This window comes from Pseudorca crassidens, chromosome 1 (assembly GCF_039906515.1).
Source record: "Pseudorca crassidens isolate mPseCra1 chromosome 1, mPseCra1.hap1, whole genome shotgun sequence".
In the NCBI taxonomy this organism is placed as follows: Eukaryota; Metazoa; Chordata; class Mammalia; order Artiodactyla; family Delphinidae; genus Pseudorca; species Pseudorca crassidens.
The window spans coordinates 11,940,290-11,963,982 of NC_090296.1; the positions used below are offsets into that span (position 1 = coordinate 11,940,290).

Genomic DNA, 23,693 nt, shown 5'->3' on the forward strand with positions numbered 1-23,693 from the left:
TGCGGGGAGGCCAAAGATGGGCCTCTGCACTGGCTTCTTGGTTTGTTCTCACATTTACTTATAAAATAATGGCTACCATGGGGGTGGACCTCATCTCTTCCTTGGCCTGTGGGCTCCCAGCCCTCTCCCTTGCACACAGCAGGACCTGAACACACTGCGATAGGTCATGACCACCCATTTCTTTGTTCTCTGTTCATCTAGGCCCCAGAGGGAATCATGGGCCCTCCCTCCTCAGAGGTGTCCTAAAATGGGGGTGGGGAGGGCAGTGAAGGAGCTCTGCTGGCGGGACCTGGGATCAGGTTGAATCTGATAAAACAGCTGCAGAGACAGGAACCATACCCTCTGCTGCAGCAGGGCCCCAGGGCAGGCAGAGCTGCCAGAGTGGACCCATTTTCTTAGAGCCTGCAAAGGGAGGCTGTGTACATTTAAAAGTGACTAAAAACAGGGCTTCCCTGGTGGCGCAGTGGTTGAGAATCTGCCTGCTAATGTAGGGGACACGGGCTCGAGCCCTGGTCTGGGAGGATCCCACATGCCGCGGAGCAACTAGGCCCGTGAGCCACAACTACTGAGCCTGTGCGTCTGGAGCCTGTGCTCCGCAACAAGAGAGGCCGTGACAGTGAGAGGCCCGCGCAATGTGATGAAGAGTGGCCCCCGCTTGCCACAACTAGAGAAAGCCCTCGCACAGAAACGAAGACCCAACATAGCAAAATAAATAAAATAAATTAATAAACTCCTACCTGCAACGTCTTCTTTAAAAAAAAAAAAAAGTGACTAAAAACAATCTGAAAAACCACTATTCTGAATTGGTTTATTTAAATTTTACAGAAACCTTATTAGAGTTAAGTATGTAATTATAAGTCCAGTAACAATTCTACAAAAATGCACATACAATGCCAGAATTCCTTAAAAGTAACTAATATCATATTCCTGTTTTGCATAAAACATGCATTAATATCAACTGCCACATGTTGGCCAAAATCAGTCTCTACAAGAAGAGACAGTCCAATACAGTCAATAAGAAAACTAGTTGTTAACAACAGGTTAAAAAAAGAGGTTTTCTGGTTAATGTAAAAGGAACAGTACCTTTCCTAAAACAAGCCCTTCACCACTGGGTGATCTGTGTTGTGCTGCACAGTAATGCATCACCTCCAAGACTGGGTCCTGAGCTGTCATAAGGAAGGGAGGAACTTTCTGATAGTTAAATCAAATGTCTGAGAAGATATAAACTTTCAGGCCACAACGGTACACAACTAGTACCACCTTGCAGAGGGGGGTTCAAAAATCCTCAGACCTGGGACAGAGTTCCCAAGCTGGGGATGTAAACCATCTTGAAGATGCCGTGAGCGCTCACCCTAGCCTTTCCACCCTTTCTACAAGGCCAGCTCAGAGCACACAGGCATCTCCTGTGGCCACAAGACCTTCCAGCTCCACACGTCACTCTTCATCAGGATCTGTAATTAGGAGGTTTGATGCAGAAAAACGAGTTGTACTATTTCTTTAAGTCCTTGACTTTCTGTAGGCCTAGTTCACCTTATCCAGGGATCGGTGGGCACTTGTGACTGCTGGACACACAAAAAATATTAATATACACTTGTGGCCCCAAAGCCTCAAATGTGTATAGTCTCACACCTCAAAGTGTGTCGTCTACTGTCAGGAAAGACCACGCTCCTCCAGAGGGAGAGAGCAACTGAGGGCTCTTTGTTTATCAAAAGGTGTTTTCCACATAGACTGAGGGGCTTTAAAGGGATTTCAAACCAACTGAAAGGACATCCCCTCAAATATGGGGTTTTATACAACATCCCATGAGGTTCTTCAAAAGGTCTCACAGTCATTAGGGACTCAGCTGTGGACAGTAACATTTATATACATAAAGCTCATCATTTGCACATGGGATCTCTTCCACATCATCTCCCAAAACAGAGCACTCACTGCCCTGCTCGCTACAAGTAAGCTAAGCCAGTAGCTTTTTTCTTCAGCACAGATTTAAGGGGAAAAATAATAATTTATTGGGGGTTCTAATACCATTTTCTTAACAGAATAATATCAAAATAGGTCTGTTTATAATCTAGGCTTATGAATATCCCTGATAATATAAAGAAACCCAGAGGACTTTGTAAACCACCATGATTTCACAGGGTAGTACCCGGTCTATTTTCTAGGCAGTAGAGAGGGACTAGTATAATGGCAGATTTTCTCCAGGAAGCCCTGTGAGCACTACAGTACTGAAATTCTAATATTCTAGTGCCAGTAGACTTGTGAATGAAATTTTCACTTTAAATTTTTTAGTAAAATTTGTAACAAAGGTAGTCTTCCTCAATCCTGCCATCAGCCAATCTCCTTGCCTGTGATAAACATCTAGGCCAGAAAACCATCAGTCCTGGCTACTCCGGAGGTTCGGCCTGGAGGAAGCAAGCTCTGAGATCCCTTCTAAGCTGTGACCAAAGCTCAGAAAACAGATGTGGGAGAAGGGGCAGAACAGGCTTGAGGAAGCTTTGACCCAAGGCACCATGATCGTAGGGGTGGGGGGAATCTACAGAGGTTGGAGCTGACAGAAGAGAACTTGACAGAGCAGGTCCTGGAAGACAGCGGCTCTGTGACAGGGCAGACACACTCGGGAGTTAAAGAGCAAATCATAAGGGAAAACAAAAACTAGTTTACTTTCTCAAAACCAAATCAAACTTCTTGATACTCATGAGCAAATAACCCTGGCTGGACTGGCGTGATGGGGCTCAAGTCTGTGGAATGAGCTGCATTTAGCTGAGTCAGAAAGAACGCTGGTTGTGAAATCAGCAGGAGGAGGCTGCTCCAGGGAGGACAGAATGAGGACCGAAGGTGAAATATGCCTCTTTTATCCCTGGAACAGTGAGTGGCATCTTCACTGGCTGGACGAGAAGGCGCCATATTCCAGTCTAGCTGCAATAATACTGCATCCCATCCACTCTTCTTCTCTTTTTTGACTGAAATTCTTCAAAGAACTGCTGGATGTCCTCTCTCTTAACCACCTGTTGAGGGAGAGCGAAAATTAGGAAAGGGAACATCACAGAACAGCACTAACTGGTTGTAACATTCACAATCAAGTCCAACAGTACTGCTGATAAGGACTGTGTTAATGTGTAATTAATTATCCTATCTCCATTGCATAGACAAGCTCATCCTGGCTCAGAGACTGGCCAGTCAGAGTCACGCGGTAGGCAGACAGCACACTGGTACGGAGCGTGGGTTCCACCACCGCCCTTGGTTTCCTCATTAAAATGAGATGAAAGCAGCACCCACCTAACAGGGCCGTTTGAAGAGCAGATGAGATGTAACACCTGTGAAACACTGCCCAGCACAGAGCAAGTTCTCAGTGAGTATCAGCTGAGAAGACAAGTGGCAGAGCCAGGATGAAAACTAGGAGACCAATGGTCTCCCGAGGCCGCTGCTCTCCCCACGGCACAGCCGTCTCGGGAACGTCCTTCAGTCCCGCCCAAGCACCCACAGCAAACAGAATCTGCTTTTTTTGAGATCTGTGCTCTCTCCTTTACTGAAAAAAAAGGAACCCCCAAACTCTTCCCTCTTCAAGAGTCCAAAATTAAAGATGTTTGCTATATAAATAGAAAAATAATTGGCAAAAACTATGGAAGCAGTACCCCCAGTAAATGGAATAATCATGTTATGCAATAAAAATGAGAAATTTATCTTGTATTTTATCGGAAAAAGGACTAGAACATCACATAGAAGTGTTTCTATTAGCAAAATAAAATATCAAAAATAAGAAAATAAGGGGAAATATGGATAAAAAAGTAAACCAGGCCTACCCGGAAGGAGTCCCTGCGCACCCCAAGAGTGAGTCTGTGCCGCAACTGACAGGTTTGTTAACATGGTTTTTAATTACAAAGGTAACATTCTTATTATTATAAAGGAATAAAGGTGGGGCGGGGAGAGGGAGGGAAAGAGAAAAAGAAAGCACTGTAATACAGTGAGCAAGAGGGAGAGAGAGAGAGAGAGAGAGAGAGAGAGAGAGAGAGAGAAGAAAGAGGACAAATACTTGTGTGTAAAGCGAAAACCGCCCTCTCCACTCCCCAGGGGTAAGAGCGCGACATCCCCAAATGGCACAGGCAACCTGAATAACTCACGGGGGGGAGACATGATCTGACAACTCCTCGAAATGAAAGAACTCCACACCAGACTGGCAGCTGACACACCAGTCTCACAGGCACCAAGAGTCAGCCGGGGGTCAACCTGTGAGGAATTAGAACCCCTCACAGACTCAAGATAGAGATGCTAACGCACTCTGAGGCAACCACAGCTCAGAGCTCTAGGGCCCTGGGCTTGGGAATGCACACTTATAAATGCTAGTAAATAGGATACTGGAGAGTTCCAGTGTGAAGGATCTGCCCCAGCTCAGATCAAACATTAAACGCTGAAAGGCAACACAAGGACATTTCTCTGGCAAGGAAACAGTAGGAGGAGACCTAAAAGCCCACAAATTACACAAATTAGAGTGTGTAATCTTTAGAGTTTCTAGGCATCCTCAAATGGTCACAGCCAATATGCAGAGTAGAAATGTTAAAGAATAAATACCTGGGTCCAATAATGAATCATTTTATTGGTTTGTCCTAGAAAATTTGTAGTGTCTAAGCGTTATTATTAGTTTTTAGTCAGATACAAACATTAAATAAAGGGCAGTCCCTCATTTGACAACACCCAGACCTTATTAGCATTCTCTTCTATAGCCAAATACAACCAAAGCAGATGAGCTTTATGACAACTTAAGGTGTTTGTAATGTCGAAAACAAACAATAAAAAATATTTTTCTGTCCTTTTAAATCATCACATCAGATAATCTCAAACTCATAAAGAATGGCTCTAGCTGTCACAAAGATCCATACACTGGGAGACATGTGAAGACTGGATAAAATTGTTTCAAATATGAATGGAAAAAGACAACATACCTACTTTTTTTCTTTTACGTGAATTTAAGTGTGTGTGTAATAAAATCAATAAAGAGCACAGCAACCACAAACTACACAAAAGCAGAGGCAAGAGCATGTGCTTTGACACAACTGAAAGACCCTGAACGTCCATTAACAGTGCCAAGGTTAAAACAGTTACACCCGGGGCTTCCCTGGTGGCGCAGTGGTTGAGAGTCCGCCTGCCAATGCAGGGGACACGGGTTCGTGCCCTGGTCCGGGAGGATCCCACATGCCGTGGAGCAACTAAGCCCGTGCACCACAACTACTGAACCTGCACTCTGGAGCTCGCGAGCCACAACTACTGAGCCCATGTGCCACAGCTACTGAAGCCCACGTGCCTAGAGCCCATGTTCTGCACCAGGAGAAGCCACTACAGTGTGAGGCCCGCATGCAGCAACGAGGACCCAATGCAGCCAAAAATATATAAATAAATTTATTTAAAAAAAAGAACAAAAAAACCCCAAAACAGTTACACCCACAGACCCTCTTAGTTCCAGTAAGAGAGAAGCCTGAGGCTGCATTAAGCAGAGGACAGCCTTTGCAACAGAAACGAGAATAACTGTCTGTTAAGAGCTGCTGGGAAGCAGGAAGACGTCCGTCCCTAGTGACAGTGAGGAACATTCTCTAAAAATGAGAAAACCATTTAGGAAGTCTCTTTAACTTTGGACTTCACAATTCATTTTGCAGAAAGGCAGCATTGCCAGATATCCAGGCAGCTACAAGTTCTTCCCACATTTATGAGAAAGCACTCGGTTGGCAGAGACTTCTTCCAAGAAAACAAGTTTCCGGGCACGTCCCGAGTGTCCGTCAGACCCATGTCTGACTTCATTTGTCTGTCTAGCTATAGCAGAGCAAAACATTTTCTGTCCAGAAGGACAACTGTAGGCCATGAAAAGAAAAGTTTTGCTTTATATCTGCCTTTGGAAGATAAAAAAGTATTTTAGAAGAAAAAGTCCATCATAAATGTATGCGTAGTAAAGGGCTAGGAGGTATTTGTAAATTCATCTGGAAAACTATTTTATCTATTTATTTATTTTTTGGCTGCACCCCGTGACATGTGGGATCTTAGTTCCCCGACCAGGGATCGAACCCACGCCCCCTGCAGTGGAAGTGTGTTGTCTTAACCACTGGACCAGCAGGGAAGTCCCTGGAAAACTATTTTAAAAGATTACATGGGAATTCCCTGGCGTTCCAGTGGTTAGGACTCCTTGCTTCCACTGCAGGGGGCATAGGCTCATACCTGGTCAGGGAACTAAGATCTCACGTGCCACGTGGCCAAAAAAAAAAAAAAAAAATTTATACATTATAGAGTTAGTGTCACCCTTAAAAGCATATAGACCGTCCTAACCAGCAAGAGAAATGTTTTAGCCCCCCAATATAAAGTTGTTTTATTTTAAACTAGAACTCAAAAATCACAGAAAAGCGGTCTGGCTTTCATTTTTCCTTCCTTCTCCAAAAATCCCTGCTTGAAGGTCAGGACTGAGAGAATCAGTATGGCTGATCCAATGGCCCTCTCCTAAGCTACGATTCTCTCCAGATCAGGCATGACTGCTCCGTCCCTCATCTGGAGGGTTGGGAAGGACTCCTGATGTGGCTAGTCCACTGGTGTTTCACTACTATTGATTTCCCTTTCCTCTGCCTGCATTAAGCTCTCAGTCATCTTCTTCATCAAAGAAAATGAACTATGGAAAACAGTATGGAGGTTCCTCAAAAACCTAAAACGAGAACTACCATATGATCCAGCAATCCCACTTCTGGGTATGTATCCAGAAACTGAAAACACTAATTTGAAAAGATACATGCACCCTAATGTTCACAGCAGCATCATTTACAATAGCCAAGATATGGAAGCAACCTAAGTGTCCATCAACAGAAGAATGGTTAAAGAAGATGTGGCACACACACACACAATGGAATATGAGCCATAAAAAAGAATGAAATTCTGCCATTTGCAACAACAAGGATGGACCTAGAGGGCGTTATTATGTTTAGTGAAATAAGTCAGAGAAAGATAAATATTACATGTTATCATTTATATGTAGAGTCTAAAAAATAAAACAAATGAATATAACAAAACAGACTCACAGATATAAAGATCAAACTAGTGGTTACCAGTGGAGAGAGGGAGGGGGAGGGGCAAGTGAAGGGTAGGGGATTAAGTGGCATAAACTACTATGTATAAAATAAACAAGCTACAGGGATATATTGTACAGCACAAGGAATGTAGCCAATATTTTGTAATAACTTTAAATGGAGTATAATCTATAAACATGTTGAATCACTATGTTATACACCTGAAACTAAAATAATACTGTAAATCAACTATACTTCAATAAAAAAGATACTTTATTCCAAACATACAAGGCTCTGATTAGAAGTCTAACTAAACTTACTGTGCCTTCATCAGCAAATCTCTTGAGATAGTCTTTAAGTTCAGTCTTCAAGTCATTGTATTCTAAATCAAAACACCAAAAAAAGGACATAAACTTTAGATAAGCCATTTGCATTTAGAAACAAAATATTTCTTGACCATTGACATTTGAGTATGTTAGTCTAAACCACATTTTTCTTTAAGTGAAATCTGCATAGAAACTTGTTCTCAATTTCTCTCAAATTCCTCCATTTTGACATCTGGGACACTTTTTCATTTAAAAACCCTCAAAAAACAGAGATATCCTCATTCCCAAAATGATTAGCTAAGAATTTTTTTTAAAGTTTTCCATCTCTCTGGAATTCTAGTGCTTGAAATATCTTGGACTTGTCAAACATTAAGTTTTAAAACTCGTGCACTCACTCAACAATTTATATTATGTACAAGGCACCTTGAGGGCTACAAAAATGTTTTAGATGCAGCCTCTATCCTCGGAAAGCTTTTACTCCAATAAAGGTAAAAGGAAATTAATCAAACAGTTACAAATACAAGACAGGAATAATCAATGTCCAAAAAGGGGCACAAAAGTGGTGGCATCCGAGTAGAAATGGCTAGGATGGAAATCACTAAAATAGGCTGCGCATACTGGGGGAAAAAATGTAAAAGCCTGTAATTAAGGATTTGGGAATGTTTCCCCTCTAGTGGTTTCCTGTGAACCACTGAAGTATCCTCAAGAACTGTCAAAAAGATGGCATGCTTTGCTCAAAAAGATGACATGTAATGTTCAATGAAAATTATTTCAGTGGATGGAAAAAGAAATTGATTTCCTTTTATTCTTTACTCATACATCTATCCTTAATCAAAATACCATGTTATGGTTTCTCAAGCATGTAATTATTCTAGCATGTAACCCTAATTCAATGGAAATAGCAGCTAAATACCCAGCAACATTACAATCAAGCAAGTGTAGGTGAGGCCTACTATACAATTCCAAATTTAAACCATCTTTGTGTTAAATTAAAATAGGTTATTAGTTGTCTTCCTTATACATAAGTTTTTTTAATGGTGAAGGAAACTTCATGAACTTCATGAACTTTCACAAACAATATTTACCACAAATAAGTTCCACTTGCTGGACTCTGTTCATGCTGTTAAGGGTGTCCATTAGAGGGTCTCTACTGTCAGCTGCCTGGTCAACCTTGCCTTTGTTTTCATAAGCCAGAACTGTGTCACATTCATCTGTCAGGAACAGGACATCTAGATCGCCATACATTTTCTTTAAAAAATAAAACCAGTTTCCCCATTAGAACTGTATGTCATTCTCAGAAAGTCAACCTCATGAGAATCACTAAAAATTTATTTAAATAATACCCAGAAAAACCTGACCCTTTTAGCAGAGTTGCTTGAATGTTTTATTCTTTTTGCCCAAATCTTTTAGAAACCTCCCAACTTCCCAGTAGATATTATATGATCTAAGAGATGTTTATTTAAAAACCACTGACTTACTGTAAATTTCAAGTAATACGTGTTTCCAAGCAATTCTATGATATAAAAAAGATAAGCTATTTTCCACTGAAATGAAGCTAATAAAAAGTATTGCATAATTCTTAATTTCTTCCATAAGCATTCAGACTGCAAATACTATTTCATAAATTTGCTTAATATAAAAAAATTTTCAGTTCTCTATACTCTAATATCAGTTTCATAAATATACTTTTCAGGTGCTCTTATTTTAGACATCAGTCCACAAAACATACTAATATTGAAACTTGATCAGGTACTTACCATACAGTCTTTGCAGGTACATAACTTGCTACGCCAGTTCAGGGGCCAATAGGTGGCAATGTCTTTCTTTATAAACTGCTTAGCTTTAAGCTCCTCAAGTTTGCAGCCAGACTGTGATTCTGTGTTGAGATGTTGATTCTTAAATGCTGTCTGAAATTAAATTAAGTTTTGAAGTGTGTTTTTTAAACTATCATAGTTTTCATAGTTTAGATTTTGTCAAAGGATTTCTTTAGGCAAAGGGTACAACTGAAACCCAAAGCTATATAGGTTACAGAATTAATTTTGCTTAAGTTTTATTTCTTTTATAGCTCAGATTTCATGTTACCTGGAGATCAGCTTCAGAACTAGAGCTGGTACATGGTTCGTTCATCTGCTCTGCTTTAACTTCCTTCTCAGCAGCCTTTCCATGATCTGGAACATCCTCTTTGAGGGCACCATCATGATGAGCTCCATTTTCAGGTTGGATAACTTCCTGGTCACCTACCGCATCAACATTCAGCAGCAACCCATCATCTTCAGCAGTTACTTTGGTTACTGTGGGTTCAATGAAAAAACACACACATATCCACAGACCAGTTAGCCAATGAAATCACTTAGTCTGATTAAAACATACTTCAGAATCTGGAAAAGGAGAAAGTCAACCTTAATCTCTGGAATAATAAGAAAGGAAATAACACTTTTTTAGTTTATGCCTGCGTAATCCAAAGAGTCAAATAACTGAAAAGATCATTTAAAAATACCAATCACTACTTAAGCATTTTCTACGTAAAGGAGAAAAAAAAATACTATAGATGTTAAAGACAGGGACACCTCAAGAAGCAAGAGGCAATAGGAAGAGATTTAACTGCAAATACAGGTAGAAGGGCAGTTTTAGAAAAAACAACAGCTTTTCTTTATGAGAGAAGGAAATCAGAAAGGGTGCGTGTAGAGACAGAAATACTGTGGAGAGAAGAGAAATGATAAGGGAACTCAGTTTGCATGATGGCATTTCAGTTTAGTAGGAAATGAGGCCATCTGCTGACAGGGAAGGAAATGAAGGAGGGGCAGAGGGGAACTGTTAAGAAAACCTGATGAATGCGAAATAAATTCAGGTCCAGCAGAAAGTGAGATTTAATTGTAAAGGGTATGAACAGAAAGGAAGCACACCAAGGTTAAGAGCTTCGAGACAAATCAAAATGTCTGATACTGCTTGTGGTTTGTATGGTGAAGTGTTCCCTAAAGGTGAGAAGGGCAAGAAATTATGAGGCCAGAGCAGGAGACAACTGACACTTTAAAAATAAATTAACACATATAGCATTACAAATAAAATAAAATATTTAATGCCTCAAGAACGTTCATTGCTGATTAGTGGTTTGGGGTCAATTTCTTAGAGTATAATAAAAGCACTATATGACAAACTATACCACCACCCTCTCCCCAACCAATAGCATGTCTTACATTTAAGAACAATGTTTATCTCTTTATCTTTCAAAATCCCATTCAAAACTGCTTCCTCCATTTTCTCTAATTCTGGTCTCATCCATACTCTGCATCACGCCATTTAAGTACAAATTTGTTCTTGGTAGTCTCCCAATCTATCTATAAGCACCTTGTGGAGAAGGAACAGATCTTATACTTTTTTCCACAGAGTCCAATTAAAACTAGTTGATAAAAATTATGTACTGAACATACAAATTGTTCTGAACATACAGCACAAGTTGGTGGAATACCAACTCCACAGAGACATTTACCTGCCAAATGTGCAGCATAAGCCCACAAAAAAGAACAGCGTTTCATGCAAGCCTGGCACACCATCTCTTGGAAATCTCCACTCTCAGGGGGAACAGCACCAAGATGCTGTGAACACAGAAAATCGAACATTTTCCTTGTGATCACCAAGTTGTCCAAAAAGCCCATTATTTTATAAAATATTGCGGGACTTCCCTGGTGGCACAGTGGTTAAGAATCCGCCTGACAATACAGGGGACACGGGTTCGATCCCTGATCCGGGAAGATCCCACATGCCATGGAGCAACTAAACCGGTGCGCCATAACCACTGAGCCTGCACCCTAGAGCCCACGCCCCACAACTACTGAGCCCACGCGTCGCAACTGCTGAAGCCCAAGCGCCTAAAGCCCGTGCTCCGCAACAAGAGAAGCCACCGCAATGAGAAGCCCGCGCACCACAACAAAGAGTAGCCCCCACTCGCCGCAACTAGAGAAAGCCCGTGCGCAGCAACGAAGACCCAATGCAGCTGGGGGAAAGAAACATATTGCACTAGTATGCTGATCGTATCTTTACTATATTTTTAGAAGAGTAATTATAACGTAAAATATAGTAAATGCCAAAAGACAAGATCTTTTCTCTTTTTGTAAAGACAATGCCTCTAAAAGGTAAAAGCGTTCCTTACCCTTCCATGGAACCAGTCCTCACAGACTACACACTGGATCATCTCATCTGGAACCTAACACGGGAAAGCCATTTGTTTGTTAATGATTACAGCGAATTCTGCGATACCAAAGTAAATCTGGCACACATTAGAATTAGATATTAAATAATTCTCTACCAATTCTGTAAAACTGCTATCCACATGCCAGAAGTCAAGGGAACAGGGAGAAACAGCAATTCAAGGGGCCAACGAAGTTCATTCTCCATGAACTGGTGTTACAGAAGGATTACATTAAGATAAGCACTTTGTGAGCAATTATCAAAGCTTTCATATCAGTTACTTAATATATGATTCCCATAAAACTTTATAAATAAGTAATGTATTCTCACTTCAGACATAAACCCAGGGCCAGGGAGGTAATGCGAATTGCAGCAAGTTGCAGATGTGAATGCACAGAATTTTCACTTTTGTCAAAATAAAAGAAAACTAGAAATTAAAACTCACATTCACCCACTTATATGTGCACAGAAAAAGGTTTAAAAATACATATACCAAAAAGTGTTAACAGTGGTTGTTTCTGGGAGGTAAGAAGGTACAGGAGTGAGGAAGAAGAAAAATTCTTTTTAAATTTTTTGTGTGTACGTCTAACTGAAATTTTTAAGAGGATCCAGTTTGTACACCCTATTTCTTTCCTTGCAGGGGTGCAAGAAACTGAAGGTCATTTTCTGGAAAGTGTTCAGGGGAATGGAGCAAACAGGCAGGCAAAGAGGGGGGGAAAGGAAAAAAGTTCTGGCCTTGAGAAAGTCCTGTCCAATATTTCATTCTCATGATGTAAGAATGAGAATAATAGTTGGGATCTGTTCTGGTTGTAGCTCCAGCCCAGATTCATAAGAAGGGATAAATCTAGAATCCTTTCACAATCCCCAAATCCCTGCTGAACAGCTAAAGGGTCAAATATGACAAAAGGCTGAGGAGTGAAGGCTAGAGATGACACAGTCCCGGTGCTAACCTCTAAATCTCTTACCTCATCTTCAGGATCAGGATAAGGTCTCTTGCAAATGCAGTACAATCCAAAAAAGTTGTCATTGTACTTATTGCCACAATTTATCTTTGCTTTGTCCTGAAAGATATTAATTTCAATACATAATATGGTCTAACTTTAACTACAATTTCATGCATCATGAAATTTATGCATTCAATAAATTTGTGCATTAAATATCTCCACCCACCAGAAGCTGGTCTTTAACTTTCAAAGTACAAAGGAAAAAAATTCATTCCTATTAAAGGGATACTTTTTCCAGGATACAGGAAAAAGTTAAAATTTATTTTCTATGTCTTCTTTGTAGCAATTGGAGAAAATGAATCATAAATATTAATTATCAACCTATGTAAGCTGACATTGGCCTAGAATTTCAAAAGACTTCTTAATGCCCAGCTGTGATAGCCAAAGCCCCCAGGTTACTAGGAGGCAGGCAAGGAAATTATCTAAAAATAATCTTTGAGGAGGGAAAAAGCATGACAGTTTTAGCAATATGATTGAACAATGTAAAGTCCCTTATTTTCTCTTTCATTTCTGTTATTTCATTGAAAGTTAACGTATAAGCATAGTTTTTTTAATCCAAAAAGCACTGAAAAACTTCTGAGTGCACATAACCCACTCATTATTACCAAGTTTTATTTATTCAGTTTTTAAAGTCATCCCCTTTGCTTTAAAAACCTTAAAGCGTAAGCATAATCAACATAACTAAACCTGAATCACTTTAGAACATTCCCCCACAAACCCTTCATATTAATTACAATCTATACTGTAGGCTCTGAAAAGGTTACTTAGTTTTCCAAAAAGTAATAAATGGGATACAGTCTAATACTGATTTTTCCATTTACAAAGAATAAGCATAAGAACTTCCTTTTTGGAAAATACTTGGTTTTTATCCACTTGGACAAATATCAATCTCAGCTACTTTTCATGCATTTATAGTTACGGTGCTTACTTACAGGAAATAATTTGCATTCCAAATTTTTAAACTTGCTGTTTCCACAATCACAACGAAAATTTCTGAAACAAAGGAGGAAGAGCCGATTTTAATTTTTCTTTTAAATCTAATGACTTACTCTTTAAATTCATGTCATAGCCTCTTCCCTTTCAACTGGCTTCTAGGATCTAAAAAGTGACCTTGGTTGTTGTTCATGTATCCAATCCAGAATTTCTCCAAGCACATAACAATAAAAGATTTAATAATTCTAGAGATTAACATGTATAAAGACAAATATCTATATTACACAAACACTAATAAAATCATGGCAGAGCAGCAGGAGTAGTTGAGTTTGCACCATAATTTTATTTTAAAGGGCCCTCTGGGGACTTCCCTGGTGGCGCGGTGGTTAAGAATCTGCCTGCCAGGCTTCCCAGGTGGCGCAGTGGTTGAGAATCTGCCTGCCCATGCAGGGGACACAGGTTCGAGCCCTGGTCCGGGAAGATCCCACATGCCGCGGAGCAACTAAGCCCGTGCGCCACAACTACTGAGCCCATGTGCCACAACTACTGAAGCCTACGCTCCTAGAGCCTATGCTCTGCAGCAAAAGCCACCGCAATAAGAAGCCCATGCACCGCAACAAAGAGTAGCCCCTGCTCTCCACAACTAGAGAAAGCCTGCACGCAGCAACAAAGACCCAACACAGCCAAAAATAAATAAATAAAATTAATTAATTAATTAAAAAAAAAAAAGACCCTCTGGAAAAACTGCTCTCTCCAATTATATTATATAAAAACACATTACATTTTACCAGTGCACAACTACTTTGAATGCAAAAAAAAAAAAGATTAAGAAAAAAAGTGCAGCTGGAAAAGAATCTAAATATTTGAAAAGCATTCAGCATCAGTCTCTGACCATTTTACCTTTTTGTGTATAGCTCAAAAAGTTTATGACTTCCATGACATTCATAACTGCAAGCTAGGCAAATTCCTGCTGGTTCTTCTCCCTCTGGGGTGCAGGTACTACAGGCATATAGTGCTTGTCTCTTTACTGAGCCCTAAAAGACAGCCCCAAAATGGAAAAAGAGAGAAAAAATTGAAGAAACATGGCAGAGTCACCTAATGCCCATACTGTGATCTAAGAAATAACTGAAATCAGATTATCTGTGGTCAAGATTTTCCTGTAAAAAACACTGAGGCTAATAAAAAAGCTTATTCAACAGAATACCAAAACACTGTTGCATGTTTCATACACTAGTGCTTGTTTTCATATAATCTTTTCTTAAAGTGATAGAAAGAAGTTTAATATTTTCAGTCAGCTGTGAATAAGCTGGTCTGCTTAATCATTTCAACACAGAAAAATGTAGGAGAGGGCTTCCCTGGTGGTGCAGTGGTTGAGAGTCCGCCTGCCGATGCAGGGGACACGGGTTCGTGCCCCGGTCCGGGAAGATCCCACATGCCGCGGAGCGGCTGGGCCCGTGAGCCATGGCCGCTGAGCCTGTGCATCCGGAGCCTGTGCTCCGCAACGGGAGAGGCCACAACAGTGAGAGGCCCACGTACCGCAAAAAAAAAAAAAAAAAAAAAAAAATGTAGGAGAATGTGTCTAAGTTTATGTAAGTAATAATCATACTTAATTTTGGAAAATGCTTGTGGTTCCACCAAAGAGAAAACCAATGCATTAAATGAATCCCTTTGATTTTTAGATGTATGCTGAAGTATTCAGAGGTGTAATGTCATGGTCTGCAACTTATTTTCAAGTGGCTGAGGAAAAAAGAAAAAAGAAAGTCTATTACAATGAAGGGGTAAAAGAAAAAACAAATGTTGTAAAATGTTAAAAAGTGAATATATGGGAAAGTTACACAGGTGTTCATAATATTATTCTTTCAACTTATCTGTAGACTTAAAATGTTTCAAAATAAAAAGTTGAAAGAAAAACAAGCAAATCCTGATAATGGATAGTACCCTCTTCTGGGAAGGGGGGAGACACAAGGAAGATACAAGGAAGCTTCTGGTATGCCGGTAATGTTCTATTTCTTGATCTGGGTAGTACGTACCTGCATGTTTATTTTTTTATTTTTTATGGCTCAGTGGCCATGGCTCACGGGCCCAGCTGCTCCGCGGCATGTGGGATCTTCCCGGACTGGGGCACGAACCCGTGTCCCCTGCATCGCCAGGCGGACTCTCAACCACTGTGCCACCAGGGAAGCCCTGCATGTGTTTTTGTTTATGCTTTCCCAAGACTTATACATGGTTTGTGCACTTTTCCACATATTTCACTACAATAAAAAAAATGTTAAGGAAGTCCGTTTCAAAAACCTAACTACATTTCAAAGGTAACTTACAAACAGACTTTTTAAAAAAAGGAAAGCAGGGAAAAAGTTGTTTCAGTTGTTTCAAAGGTTTTTAAATACCAGACAACATTAAATACATCTGACACAAGGTGTATTAAAAACAAATGTAACCACTTTGCAGTGTAAACTCAACTGGACAACGATGACAACTGGTATTACGATCTCAGTCCGCACCACATAATGACCCCAAATCTCTCTCCACATCCTTCAGCGTTCCACTCCACCCCCTTGGAAGGTAACCTTCTTCCTCCTACCAATTCTCACCTCTTATTAGTTTTCTTCTACCCACCTTTCTCCATTTTTGTACCTACAAATATAGGATGAGTCACCAAACAAAGACATCACACCCCCTCAAATCCTTGTTCACGACATCTTCCAAATGCTTTCTCTCCTCCCCTCCCCTCCTCTGCCAGTGCCACCAGCTGTTCGGGTCCCGGTCTATCCCCCTGGGGGGCAGACTGCAGACAGATGCAGTACTTGCTTCTTCTCTCCAAAAACCCAGCTAGCACTTGTCAAACTAAATTGCAGAGGAACCAGCTGTCCAGGAGCCCAGCCCACACGGGGAGATTTTCAAATCCAGAGCTCTCTCCTTTAACTCTGTTTTGACGCTCCCATTCGATTCCTAATAAATGCTCTAAAGATGCGAAAAGTAGAGACAAAGATGTCTGGATGTGAGAGGTCACGGGGACGGTTTCGTGAAAAGCAGCTGAGGCACCGAGAAGAGACGGGAAAGGAAGGAAAGAGCAGCCGCTCCAGGGCCAAAGCCTGGAGAATCGTGGGGGCGGGGGGGAGCGGACGGAGGAAGACCGAGAAAGGAGGGGAGCCCTGCTGGACACAGGCTGAGGAAGGGGGCTCGGGAGACTAAGGGTAATAGGACAACTGGGCCTGCGATGGGGAAACGTACTACGAACAACGGCCCCGGACCACCACGGGGGTGCCGGCCGCGGCAGGCGGGAAGAGGGTAAGTCCAGCGGGGAAGAGAAGGTTCAGGGGAGCCCGGGGGAGGCGAGGCCCGGGCCGCGCGCCCACCTGCGAGTAGGAGCACTTCTCCGAGTCGCTTCCGCCCAGGACGGCGCACGCCTCATTCTCCAGCTCCTCGTCCTCCTCAAGTACGTCGACCAACGATACCACGGGCTCCAGCTCCGACTGCCGCCCAGCGGGCTCCCCGGCTCCGGCCATTCTCAACTGTCACCCGGACCGCCTCTCGGCCCCGGCGGAGGCGGGAAAAGCGGCCGCGAGGGGCGGGGCCGGAGGAGGCGGGGCCTCAGTGCCAGGCACCAATCCCAGAGACGGGGAGCGAAGGAAGGGGGAGGAGCGACTCCCGACAAACGGAAGTTACTCCTCTCCCTTCTCCCGCCTGCGCCAGCGGCGAGCTGGCTTCCGCTTCCGGGTGGCGCGTCATCGCTGTGCGCTCTGGAAGTTCGGCGGTGTCCATGGAGTTGTTGGCCGAGTACGTCGGGCAGGACGGGCAGCGACAGCAGCTACGGGTGCCCTGTGAGGCGCCGGGCGTCGCCGACTCTTTCCAGGGCTTGTTGTCGGGCGTGGCTAAGATGAGGGAGCTGGTGACCAACCTCCTCGGCTCCCCGGTACAGCGGGAAGCACAGGACCGGGTGGCGGCGGCTCCAGAGAAGGCGTTGGACGGTGAGTTCTGAGACGGTGCTGGAGCGACAGATGGGTGGGCAGGGGCGCCCAGGGAAAGTCTGCTCAGGGAGCCTGCGTGGAGTGGCAAACTTGGAGAAAGTGAGCCTGGGGGGAAGAAATCCAACTAAAACTTCTTAGCACCTTCCGCCAGATCTGGGCTGTACCTGGGCTCATTTACCAGGGCTGCTTTTCACGATTCTCTTTGCATTTAAATCACACACACACAAAAACGTGCTGAACGTCTACTGCTGTATGCCAGTCATTGGGCTGAACTCTGGAGAAAGAATGAAACTCAGTTCCTGTCCTTGTGGAACTCTGACCGCTGAGGGGTTAGACAGACAAACACTCTTATTAAAGAGTAGAAGGATGACCCTAGGCTCCTCTGTAGCTATTGCAAACCTAGAGAACCCAAGAAGACTTCAGAGAGGGCGTGAATTCTAAGCTGGCTGTTGAAGGATGGAAAGGAATCTTCCCCGGTGTAAAATTACGAACAAGTTTGGAAGACTGCCATCTGTCACAGAATAGGAGCAGGTTCCGAAGATTGCAGCAGATTTTATATGAACAAGTCTTAACTCTCAGGGACTCCTTTCCTTTCCCAGTTTTGTAGGTGCAGTTTGAAAGTAGAAACGGGAAATTTAAGTGTATTCGTTTTTTTTAAGTCTTGTCTTGACTACCCTGAGCTGAAGAACCTAAGAACTAAATATTAGAATCAGGACTTAATTCCTCTGTAGAGGAGCTTAAACTGTACTGTACTTTCCTTTCCATCTTGTTTACATCTTGATTGCCAGATAATGTGAAGGAACCAATTCAGAATATTACACGAACTTCAGATAATAGATTGTTTCCATGAAAGAGAAGTCCTGGTTCTTGCCTCCAAAAGTTCCTCTCTGATCCGTTGAAAATATTATCATTGGAATAAGGACAGGTATAGGTAGAGCCATTTTTATATATATATATATATATATATATATATATATAATTACTTACTGGAAAAGTAACTGCTGTCTCTTCTACTAATAGTGGGTCAGTAATATCTTCATACAGGAAGACATGCTTTTGTATATTCAACGAGGTCCCTATAAAGCTTCTGTTTGAATTTCCTTTGTTAAAAGCTGTAGAGATTAAAATGACAGATTTTATCTTATATGAATCATATCTTAACAAATACAAAATTTTAAAAATGTAACAATTATGAAAGAAAAGTGGTAGAACGCAACACTAGAAAGACAAATAGTGGTGATCATTTTGTAATGTACAGAAGTATTGAGTCACTGTGTTGTGCACCTGGAGCTAACAGTGTTGTGGGTCAATTATACTTCAATTGAAAAAAAGTCATCATAATGACCAAAAAAAAAAAAAAAGAATCCAGTTACCAAGTGTGCAGAAGACTTGAATAGACAGTGCTCCAGATAAGATATACAAATGGCCAGAAAGCACCTGAAAAGATGCTCAACATCATTGACTTTCAGGGAAAGGCAAATCAAAGCCGCAGTGACATACCATGCCATGCCCACTAGGAAGGCTGTAATCAGAAAGAACAATAACAAGTCTTGGCTAGGATGTGAAGAAATTGGAGCCCTCATACACTGCGGGTGGAAATGCAAAATGGTGTACCTTCTTTGGAGAACACTTTGTCAGTTCCTCAAAAAGTTAAACATAAATTTGTCGTACGACCTAGCAATTCTACTCCTAGGGATTCCTAGTTCCACTCCTCGTTCTCCCGAGAGAACTGGAAACATGTTCCCGTTAAAAACAAACGCACAAATGTTCATAGCTGCATTATTCATAATAGCTAAAAAGTGGAAACAACACAGATGTCCATCAGCTCATGAGTAGATAAACAAAATATATATCCATACAATGGATATTACTCAGCAACAGAAAGGAATGAAGTACTGATAAATGCTATACAACATGAATGAACTCTGAAAACATGATAAGTGAAAGAAGGCAGACACAAAAGGCCACATGTTTTACGATTCATTTGTATGAAGTGTCCACAATAGACAAATCTAAGAGATAGGAAAGTAGATTAGTGGCTGCCAAGGACTGAGGGGAATGGGAAGTGACTGCTAATTTGTATGAGATTTCTTTCTGGGAAGATGAAAAGTGTCCTGGAATTAGTGGTGATGGTGGCCCAACCTAGTGAATATCTAAATAAACTGTACGCTTTGAAAGTGAATTTTATGGTATATGAATCATATCTCAAAAATAACTGATAGAAAAGAAAGGTTTTAAACACCAAAATTCCCGAAGTCTTTTTAACTGTACATATTTCTAATTTGATATATCCATTGTTCTATTAATCCCTAAAGTGAAATGGTCTCATTATCAGCTGCTTTAGCTATGTATATTTCTTTCAACCGATGAACATATTGTCATACAACAAATATTTATTTTAAAAGGTGATGATGAAGATGATGCAGAAGATGAAAATAACGTTGATAACAGAACTAACTCAGATGGACCCTCTGCAAAACGGCCAAAAACACCAACTTAACTGTAGCTTTTATGAAATTTAAAAGACTGCTATGATATCTTATTTATCACACACTGACATTTAAGGAAGACTTGTGCTCTAATTTGGAAAGCATTTGCTTTGTTCCTCTGGGACAATTTTGTCAAAGAAGAAGGTTTTCTGCTGTTTCCATCAAAGAAAGATAGAATAAATGTTTAGAAAGGAATCTTTTTTCTTGAGTGAGAAGTAAGTTTCAGACCATGGAGATAAAATAGACATTTAATAATGTATAAAATCCACTATGTTGGCAACTGAATTCTTTCTTTATACTTTTTAAATACCCTCTGGATTAAATTGTGTGATGTCTACATCTTTTAGCTTCTGTTATAAAAAGTATATGTCAAGGTTCATGGACAATTATATTTCAAGGAACTGACATGAACAAGTGGTGAAAATTGGGTATTAAATTTAAGAATGGCAGTTCTGTATAAGTAGAAGTAAAATGGGAATAGAGAGAAATACTGAAGAGAAAGGAGAGCCCTTGGGAGAGATCCAAGGAAACCTTGAATCCACACTCACACCCAGTACACAGACTTCTGGAGACGATACCACTCAATGGATATATGTTTAACTTGTACCTTAAGAGAGTTATAAATGGGGTGTGCTTTTAGGCTGTGACGTGCTATTTATGTTAACACAAATATAAGTCTTTAGGTAAGCAACCTGTGTTGAATATAAAAAGATATTTTGTGTCATCCTGTAGTCAAACTTTGATTTTGCTTAGCAAAGGACTATCAAATCCTTTAAATATACATATGTATATATTCCTAAAATATATGTGTGTGTGTGTATGTATTCCTTTTCTGCTTGTCGGAGGGACTAAGGCATTTTTCATTTATTCTGCGTGTTTCCTGATTCATTTAGATAGCTAAACTGCAGAGAAATCAAGTAGCATGTACCTACTGAAACACAAATTGTCATAGAATTTTAGAGTTGGAAGTAACCTTACAGATTATATGATTTATTTCAGAGGTGAATCAAATGTGAGGTATTTGCCCTGAGTTACAGAGCTTATTGGCAGAGCTTGGGTTATACACATAGCCTTTGAAAGATTCCCGTAGCACTTTCCCAGTTACACATTCTGAAACCTATAGCTTACAAAGTACATGCTATTAAGGAAACTGAATTTACACACCTTTTCATATCTTTAAAGTATTGTTTTACTTGGAACATCAGCCTTCCACTAAGTACTCTTATGTAATTAAAACAATACCAACTAGAAAAAGTTTTATAAATGGTCAGAAATTACCTTGTTTAGTTTGTGATAATGTCTCTAATATTGGGATTTCAGCTCAGTTACTGATTTGTAATAATCTTTTATCTTTATACAATCCTTAAAAAAACAAGCTGTATAATTAAAATAGTTCATACTTCTAAAGTAGTAGCTGAACTTTGCTCCTGAACATTTTGTCTCCTTCTGTGTTTAGTAAGTATGTTTATGAAGAAGAAATGTCAACATATTTTTGCTTGTGGTCTAGTGTTTGGAGGTCTGGGTTATAGGTCTGATCGATCTTTTTCTGATTCTAATACTGTCTTCCTAAGTGAGCCACATGCATGACAAAAAAGATTTTGAAGGTTTGAGGGACCAGCTTGAAGGACCAGTAGAAAAGAAATGCCTTGACTGGTTTTCTAATCTGAAAACCAGAGGTAAAACTGTTGGCCACAGGCATACAGGATACAGTTATTCTCTGAAACAGCTCCAACTTTACTGTTATACAAGAAAGTCAACCCCACAATCCCACCTAAAAATAAGCTTGATGCTAGACTTAGGTAATTTTTATTTATTTATTTATTTATTTTTGTGTGTGTGGTACGCGGGCCTCTCACTGTTGTGGCCTCTCACGTTGCGGAGCACAGGCTCCGGACGCACAGGCTCAGCGGCCATGGCTCACGGGCCCAGCCGCTCCGCGGCATGTGGGATCCTCCCGGACCGGGGCACGAACCCATGTACCCTGCATCAGCAGCCGGACTCAACCACTGTGCCACCAGGGAAGCCCTTAGATAATCTTTTAAAATATGAAGTTCTAAATATGAAATATATGGACATATGCAAATATGTATATATGTAAGTGCTTTTGTGTCACATTAAATACTTATTTTAAGAGTTCTGTGGCCAAGGACAAGAACTTTTACTCTTTTATAATAGGTTACGGTTGCTTGGCTGTAATATTAGTTAGGAAGTTTGAACATTTAAACATTTCCTTCAGCAGAACTTTCTCAGCTTCTGAGACAATGTTAGGTCCCCATACTATATGTTTCTGTGGAACCTGGCCCCCTGTACTTACCCCCTCATAAAATGTACTTTATTAGAAGTATTTCTTCAAGCTGCTCAAATTTTTTTTTTATATATAAATTTATTTATTTTTTGGCAGAGTTGGGTCTTCGTTGCTGTGCATGGGCTTTCTCTAGTTGTGGTGAGCGGGGGCTACTCTTCGTTGCGGTGCGCGGGCTTCTCATTGTGGTGGCTTCTCTTTGTTGTGGAGCACAGCCTCTAGGCGCGCAGGCTTCAGTAGTTGTGGCACGCGGGCTTCAGTAGTTGTGGCGCACGGGCTTAGTTGCTCCGTGGCATGTGGGATCTTCCCGGACCAGGGCTCAAATCCGTGTCCCCTGCATTAGCAGGCGGATTCTTAACCACTGCACCACCAGGGAAGTCCTGCAATATTTTTTTTAAACTTTTATTGAGAAGGCTTGTATTTTTAAGGAAATAAAGTTTGTTTTTTTCCAAATGGAAAAATGAGAGACATCTGTGGCCCTCAGTTTATTATGTAGTACTTTTCCCTACATCCTATTTAGCCTATTAAAGATACACCTATTTCTCGGTAGAACTGTTCAATCTACAAACATAGAATATCATTTCTTATCTAACATTCTGCAGTAAGATGCATACATAAGATATCTTAAAAACCTAGGCTTTAACATGTTTGGGGAAATTAATCATACTATAATCGTCCTGTGATGTCATCTTGCACATTTAAGTATATAGTAAGAGTAGAGTGTAAAATTATTATAGAAATTGGAGAATATTTGTAAAATAACACTTTCGGTTTTAGCAAATGAGAAACAAGTTGGTTAGTTTTTGTGATGAAGTTGGGTTCTTTTCTCACTACCTAGGGCATAATAAATTTCAGGTAGATTCAAGATGTTTAGTATTAAAAAAAAAAAAACCTGTAAAAGTACTAAAAGAAAATGGACTAAGAGTTTTTATAGTCTCAGAGTGAGGAAGGTTACCTAAGGAAGCTTTTTAGAAATCCAGACACCATGATAGAAAAGATTAGTAAATGCAATTACATAATAATGAAAATTTCTGAATATTCTGTAAATGAGGTTAAAAGACAAAGCGGGAAAAAGTATTTATTATTTTCAACAGAAATGACTAAGAACTAAAATTCCTTCAGAAAGACAATAGAAAATTTCACTTCAAAGAAAAGTAAAACCACAATGCAATACTGTTTTCTTACTTCTCAGACTGAAAGGGCAAAAGTTTTGATGCAATATTGAGCTGGAAAGGGTGTGAAGTCCATAATACATTGGTGATGAGAGTGTAAATTGGTATAAGCTCTTCAAAAGTCAAGTTGACGATTCTGTCAAAATGTTAAATGTGAGGGGCTTCCCTGCTGGCGCAGTGGTTGAGAGTCCGCCTGCCGATGCAGGGGACATGGGTTCGTGCCCCGGTCCGGGAAGATCCCACATGCCGCAGAGCGGCTGGGCCCGTGAGCCATGGCCGCTGAGCC

The 23,693-nt window shown here is 40.9% G+C and overlaps 2 protein-coding genes across 3 annotated transcripts; one reads left to right on the forward strand and one right to left on the reverse strand.

Moving 5' to 3' along the window:
* Window positions 1-794: 794 nt before the first annotated feature.
* On the reverse strand, window positions 795-17,053 carry UBR7 (ubiquitin protein ligase E3 component n-recognin 7). 2 transcript variants are annotated; one of them, XM_067727139.1, is made up of 11 exons: window positions 16,833-17,053; window positions 14,377-14,510; window positions 13,476-13,536; window positions 12,505-12,600; window positions 11,502-11,555; window positions 10,842-10,947; window positions 9,437-9,645; window positions 9,112-9,261; window positions 8,440-8,602; window positions 7,349-7,410; window positions 795-3,002 (listed from the first exon to the last, which is right to left on the reverse strand). In XM_067727139.1, exons 1-11 carry the CDS (start codon window positions 16,980-16,982, stop codon window positions 2,910-2,912), a joined length of 1,278 nt encoding a protein of 425 aa, XP_067583240.1. In that variant the 5' UTR covers window positions 16,983-17,053; the 3' UTR covers window positions 795-2,909. The 2 variants fall into 2 exon arrangements, with proteins under 2 accessions (XP_067583240.1, XP_067583248.1); XM_067727147.1 differs by lacking the exon at window positions 14,377-14,510 and having other exon boundaries at window positions 16,833-17,022.
* A 129-nt stretch (window positions 17,054-17,182) lies between these two features.
* Window positions 17,183-20,739, forward strand: GON7 (GON7 subunit of KEOPS complex). Its single transcript, XM_067727189.1, has 2 exons — window positions 17,183-17,444; window positions 19,850-20,739. The coding sequence occupies exons 1-2, from the start codon at window positions 17,237-17,239 to the stop codon at window positions 19,942-19,944; spliced, it is 303 nt and encodes a 100-aa protein (XP_067583290.1). The 5' UTR covers window positions 17,183-17,236; the 3' UTR covers window positions 19,945-20,739.
* The last annotated feature ends 2,954 nt before the right edge of the window (window positions 20,740-23,693 follow it).